General features: G+C 53.5%; 1 protein-coding gene across 2 annotated transcripts in view; it reads right to left on the bottom strand.

The window, feature by feature from the left end:
• Positions 1–2611: 2611 nt before the first annotated feature.
• The window catches only part of LOC111162521 (adhesion G protein-coupled receptor L1), a 43905-nt gene continuing 39670 nt past the window's right edge, over positions 2612–6846 (bottom strand). For both annotated transcript variants that reach the window (XM_022526990.1, XM_022526989.1), the window contains one exon: positions 2612–6470. In XM_022526990.1, the coding sequence (XP_022382698.1) occupies positions 5728–6470 (743 nt within the window). In that variant the 3' untranslated portion in view covers positions 2612–5727. The remainder of the gene's footprint in view (positions 6471–6846) is intronic.

Genomic DNA, 6846 nt, shown 5'->3' with positions numbered 1-6846 from the left:
GGGCATGGAAAGCCCCTACAGGGTGCAGACCCTTTTAATTGCCTAGTAATCTTGAGTTAGCCAGTTAGTCACTCTAACTTCAGTTTCCTCATTTGATAAATAGGGATAATAATACATACCTTGTGATAATTAAATGAGATGAAATGTAGGACAGAACTTTAAAGTACTAAATCTCAGTGTAAATGTTACTGTTGGTGGGCATGTGCAAACGGTTGCCCCAGGTATGTACAGGTACCCCTAGCTACCACCCGAGCATCACAGGCATCCAGCACAGCAGATCTGGATTGTGCTAGCAGGAAAGGATGTGTGCAGTGCTGGGGAGAGTAGAAGACATAGAGGTGAAAGAGCTGGTCGTGTTGTAGACTCTCATGCTGGGATTTGATTTCAGAATCAGAATGTGAAGTTAAAATCACGTATAGTTACATTTAATTATCCTTTAAAGTCCCCACACTTGCTCACAGAGTATCTCTCAGTAAGTCCAGAGAATCAGCTCCTCTTCCAGCATAGGAACAGGTTGCCTTTTCTTGGGTTGGTACCAGCCAAAATATTGAACCTCGGTTTCAGGACCATGCCAAATTAAACCTCAGCATTGCACAGTGAGGGGCACATGGGAACTGAGAGCAGTGGAGGAAGTGGCATATTCATAGTTCCCATCATTTGTAACTCTTGTCTCAGGTTCACTTGGGTCTTATGCTCATTTCAGCTTTCCATCCTTTAACAAATATTTATTGATCACTTACTGTATGTCTGATACTATGTTAGACACTGGGGAACAGCAGGGAAAAAAAAAAAAAGACCATTCTACTTTACATTCTAGTTGGGGAGCTAGAAGTAAGCCAAAAATCTCTTGGTTTGCTAGATAGGAGTGCTATCGGGGACAAAAAAGCAAGATTTGTGGGGTAGGAGGTTCTGAAGTGGCCAATTACAGTTTAAATGGAGTGGCTTGGGAAACTGAGTTTCATAAGCCCTGCAGGAGAATAAATGAATGCTATGGAATGGCCAGTGCAAAGGCTCTGAGGTCAGTGCTGCCTGTGTGTTTGTGTACAGTGAGGAACCCAGTAGAGCTAGTGGAGGGAAAGAGGAGAGCCATGGTGATGAGATCTGATGTTGTAGAGTGTTACAGGTCATCGCAAGATGTTGGGCTGACCTTGGCCTTTTGTCTAGGCAAGAGAGGAGTGTATTGGAGAATTTTGAGCGAGGAGAGAGGAGATGCTTACCAAGATCATTCTGGTTTCTGTGTTGAGAAAAGCCTGAAGGACGGACAAGGGAACTAGTTAGGGGACTGTTGCAGTGGTCTTGGTGAGATAATAGTGGCTTGAATGAAGGTGGTAAAAACTAGTTTACTGTGGATATTTGAAGTTAGAACTACCATTGCATTTACTGTCAGATTGGATTGGGGTTGAACAAGGACATAAAGTAAGAGGGAACCTCTAAGGGCTTTATTCTTGAGTCTCTGGATAGACTTGCTATTAATTGAGTTGGGGGAACTTATGGGAGGAGGTGGGGGGACAGATTTGGACAGGTTAAGTTTGAAGTCCTACCAGACACCTGGGGGGAAATGTGGAGTGGGTAGTTAGATGTGTATGAATTTGGAACTTGAGGTAAAAGTTCCGGCTGGAGCTCTCTTTGGGAGCCATCAGTTTATAGTTATTTAAAACCATGCTGCAAGGCCGAGATCTCCCAGGGAATGGGTGTAGGTAGCTGGGCTTGCCGATGTTAGGAAGTGGGGAGATGAGAAGGAAGCAGCTGCAGAGACTGGGAAGGAGTGGCTGGAGAGGTGGGAAGATAATTAGGGGAATATGGCATCCAGGATGTAGATGTTGAAGGCAGAGAGGTGTGCAGAGAGATGCTCGCACTGTTTGAGCACTGGCAGCTATATCTGAGAATGTGAAATACACAGGTTGCAATTCCAACTCGTGTTTGAAAATGCAACATTGCAGGGGTGCCTGGGTGGCTTAGTTGGTTAAGTGGGTAAGCTTCTGCCTCCAGCTCAGGTCATGATCCCCGGGGGCCTTGGATTGAGCCCTCAGCCCTGCATCAGGCTCCCTGCTCAGTGGGGAGTTTGCTTCTCCCTCTCTGCCCCTACCCCTTTGTGTGCATGCTCTCTCTCTTTCAAATAAATAAAATCTTAAAAAAAAAAAGAAAAAGAAAAAGAAAAGGAAAGAAAAATGCACCATTCCAGCCACGTGTGGGAGTCTAGTAATGGCTGTTGGAAGGAGACAGGCATAGCATACGGTTCCTGTGCTCTGCTCTAAATGCAGCTTGAAAGGCTTCTCTGAGACTTGACATGGCTGTGGCCTGGCCCAAGGAGACCTGGGCATGCATCTAGGACTGTAAGCCAGTTTCCTCGTCTGTAAAATGGAGATCTGATAACCTCCACCCTAGAACATTTATGAGGATTCAAAGACAAACTGCCCCTGAAGTGTTCAGCCAGGCCCAGGAACTTAGAAATTTCTCTGTAAATGTTAATGATGCTGTGACTCACCAGGCCTCTGCTGTGGGTTCGAAATGCTGCAGTGCAGGTTCCTCACTGTGTCAGCCTCATGGGGATACTTCAAGCAGATCCACTCACCCCTTTCATACCCCCCAATGAGTCACACCACTCTTGTCATTCCAAGAAATCTGAATTTCTTTATTGTTTTTTTGACTCAACAATTTTTTTAAAACTTTTTGTTTTTTTCTGAAACGTTCTTGTTATGAGCCTTTTGTTTTGTTCTCGTTAAATGCACTCGACCCAAAATTGGTTTGGCATATCGAAAAGGAGACCAAGGAGGGATGGGGGGGCGGCAGGGAAGGGATGGGAGAGGGGAGGAGGCCCGAATGGACACAGAGAAATCAAGGGTGAAAGAGGAACACAGAAACAGTGAGAAAGACACAGGGAAAGAGGTGGAGACAGAAAGGAAGGCAAGGGAAACAAAAAAAAATGCCCCCCCCCCAAAAAAGAGAAAAATACTAGATTTAAAAGGAAATGAATTCAGGAGCCCAAGGAAGGGAGTAGGAGAGGAAACCAAGACCCTTCCTTCTCTATACCGTCCCAGCTGGGGTGGGGTGTCAAGGCACCAGGTCTGGTTGGGGTGAGGGGACACCTGGGCTCTTGGGGGTGGCTTTGCACTAGGCTGCAGTGGTGTCCAACCCCACCAGGGGGCCCTGCCATGCAGCTCTGAGGCCTGGGAATCCACCTTGGTGATTTTGGCTGGAATGGGAACTTAGGGATCCACCCCACCCCCTCTCCCCTGATTGTCAGTGTCTGGAGAGAGAGGAGGGCTGGTCAGGGGCAAGGAAGCAGATCCTTTATTATACTTCCAGTCCCCCGGTGAACTCTCCCACCAAGCCTATTCTCCTAGCCCTCTTGCTGGTGTCAGAGGCAGCCTCTGGCTCTAGCTGGACCTCATGCTGGGCCATCTCCATCATCCCTCTTCTCTTGCCAACTCTTCACAGACCTCTGGCTGCCCCTTCCTACAGTGGAGTTCCTGGCCTAGTGATGCCAAGGAAGGCCACAGAGCGGTCTGGCCAAGACTGTCCCTGTCCTTATTTCTCTTCCCCACCTAGGCTTACCTATGGTATTCAGCTGAGAGGTTAAGCCTCCCTACCCGAAAAAGCTAGAGATGGAACCCAACCCTGCCTTCTCCCCACACCTGTCTCCCTACATGGGACAAACCACCATCTTTGGTCTGACCCCTTCTCCCCTAACTGATGGGGACAAGCCAGCCCCAGCTCCCCAGGAGAAGGGAGGGGCTTTCTAGCAGCAAAAAGGGTTCCTCCAGCCACCTACCTGTCCCTTTCTCCCAGTTCCTCCCTAGAGCCCCCCCCCCCCTTAAACCCAAAGTCGTTTATGGCAGCAGCAGGCTGAGACCCAAGATGTTTGAAAACTCATGGCACTTGTGAGAAAAGAGGGAGGGGCAAAAGAGACAAGAAGGGGTCAGAGTAGAGGTGGAGGGCCACCCCTGGGAGAATGGCAATGACAGGGCTGGGCTACTGTGGCAATGGGACTACCCTACTCTCAAGGAGTTGGGGGGCAGGGTGGGAAGGCCAGGGTGAGCGGCTAGAGAGGAGGGTGCTGGAAGAGGTACTCAGGAGACATCCCCAGCCCAAAGCTTCTGGAGTCTAAAGTCTGGGGTAGGGTGCCTGGTACAAGGGTGTCCTGACTGCAGACCCTGGTACCTGGCTTTGCCTTCCCTGTAGGATGGTGTAGGGTAGGGAAGATGATCTCTCACCTTTGTGGCCCCCCTCCTTCCACAAGAGAAGACAACTTCATCACTCCCAGCCTCCGTCACACCCACCACCTGCTGCCTTCACTTTTCTTCCCCCATCATCCGCTCTAGGTGGGAAATCAGTCCCTTCCTCCACACCCAGAGAGTCCCAGAAGCAATATACAAGAAGCAAGAACTCAAAGGGACAGCGCAGCCATCTTGGCAAAAGCATCTTTGGGTGTAAGGGTGCCTCCCCTGGGCCAGTGGTGAGGGGAGGGGGAGACAGGCCCCGGTCCTGGGGCAGGCAGTGAGGTACACGCCCCAGGAGGGCTGACTGATGCCAGGGAACAGGCGGAGCAGGGAAAGAGGCGACAGAAACGGTGCCGGGAAGGAAACAGGTTCTTTGTTTCGCTGTTGCTTCTAGATTTTGTTTTCTGTCTCTGGATTGTAAAAAGCTGCTCTGGTGGCCCGCCCACCCCGGCTGGGGATGCACACATACATGGAGAAGTCCTGGCTGCCAGGGCCCGGTGGCGCCACTCTGCTCCGGAGAAAGCCCCGGGCTGGCTGGGCCACAGGCTCCCGGTGGCTTCAAGTGATGAGATTTTCTTTTTCTTTTTCTTTTTGTCTTTTTTTTTCTTTTCCATTTCGTTGAAATATTTACAGCAATGGGGAAGGAGGAGGAGGAGGAGAGGAAGGGGTAAGATGGCCCCCTAGGGAAAGATCCAAGCCCAGGACCCACTCCCCAGGGAGATCCAGACCCAAAATCTGCTCCCCATATAGCCGAGCCCACAGGACTGGGAACTGCCCAAATATGGCCACCCCTGTGGGCTGGGGGCCCTGTGGGGAGTTGTGCTTCATCAGGAGTCACCCCAAGGTAGGGGGTCACTGGGTGCACTTGAGGAGGATGATGGGCAGGCTTGCTGGGGAGGCAAGGACGAAGAGCAGAGGGAAGGAGCTTCAGAGAAAGTTCCACCTTTAAACCAGCAGCCACAACCACCCATTCCTCTTGCCCTGGAGCTTTCTCGGGAGAGGCCCGAGTCTCCAGGAGTAGGGAACTGTAGTGCAGGAGGAACCTGTCTGTTCCCACTGCTCCTTCCTGGTGCAGCTAGCAGCATTTCTGGCTGCAGAGAGAGGAGCAGCTGACAGGTTCCATTCAGTAGGGCCTTTGACCCAGGGAAACCAAAGCCCTCATTTTCCTCCAGAGGGTAGGAAGGTAGGGGTGAGGGGGAAGTAAAGAGTGGGCTGCACCCATCCAATTTCTCCTTCCTTACTCCCTTGGGGACCTCTTGGCTCCTCCTTACTGCACTTCCCCCAAATCGAGCTGGTGCGCATGGCTGGTAGGAAACCCTGTCTGTGAACCCTGCACCACAGGCCCCCACGGCAGAGCTCCTGAGGGGCCTAGAGGGCCCACGGCTGAAGGGTACCTGGAGAGAGTGGCCCACCAGCCACTGCCTCCATGAGTCTCCCTCTCCCACTGGAGCCCCACCCAGGGTTCCCTCCCTGGCCTGGGCCACCAGCCCCTGGTCCATGAGGTCCCTCAGAGACTGGTGACCAGCTGCATCTGCCCATCCCCATCGGGCCCTGGCCCCTCAAGGCCCGGGGCCGCCAGGTAGCCCTCGTGGCTGGGCCGCCGCACCTGGTAGTAGCCCTGCAGGGGGTTCCGGGCCACCAGGGCTGGTGGGCGCGAGGTGTAGTAGATTTCCGGGGGGCCGGGGGGTGCAGGCGGGGGTGGGGGCAGGGCCTCACTGGGCCCCTCAGGGCTGCTGTCCGGATAGGAGGGCGAGTCCCGCAGGTTGGCCCCGCTGGCATAGAGGGAGTCCCGGCCCGGAGGGGAGGATAGGGGCCGGCTGGTGGCCCCATCCTCCGCAGTGCAGCTCTCCGACTCATCCAGATCGCTCTGGTACAGCACCGACTGGGCCCGGGGCAGCAGCAGTGGCTCCTCCAAGGCCTTGTAGAGAAGTTCGATCTCTGCCCGGTCAGCACCCCCGGGCCCGCCTGCTTCTTCCTCGCCACCACCCCCTGGCACAGGTGGCACGGGGGGTTCAGGTGGTGGGGGGCCCTTGGCCCCGCTGCTGCTACCCCGCAGGTTGTTGTGTACCAGCTCTGAGATGATCATCTTCTCGAAGGCAGCAGCATCGGCCAGGTTCCGGCCTCGGGGCGGCTCCGAGGCCCCGTCCCCTGGAGGGAAATCCCCACTTCGCAAGGAGTAACTGTTGTTGAAGTTGCCGTTGAGGGGCAGTGTGTCCATGCCGCAGGCTTCCCGGCCTCCCAGAGGGTGCTCTGCAGGCAAAGGGGACCCAGCTCAAGAGGAGTGTGGGCAGTGATGGGTGTAGGCACATGGGAAGGGGGGTGCCTGCTTCCCCGGGGGCTGGGATCTCCTGTTCCCATTCTTCCTCACTGGTAGTGGGGATAGCAGCCCAGAAGCAAGTTGGTGGAACGGGGGGTGGGGGTGGGGGTGGGGACCAGTTCCCTCTAGGTCTCCTCCCTAGAGGTTCAGAATCTCAATAGTGTGAAGAGGCCTCGTGATCAGCTGCATTTCCTGTGCTCTGACCATCATCACATTCTTTGCTTATCTGAGGGCGAAATATAATCCCCTCTGGCTGTATGTGTGTGAGGTGTGTGTGGGGTCTGGGTGGGGACGGTGGGTCGGAGGGCA

Source organism: Enhydra lutris, unplaced genomic scaffold (genome assembly GCF_002288905.1).
Source record: "Enhydra lutris kenyoni isolate GAN:26980312 unplaced genomic scaffold, ASM228890v2 scaffoldscaffold92, whole genome shotgun sequence".
Lineage (NCBI taxonomy): Eukaryota > Metazoa > Chordata > Mammalia > Carnivora > Mustelidae > Enhydra > Enhydra lutris.
This window is presented reverse-complemented; position numbering and strand designations above follow the sequence as displayed.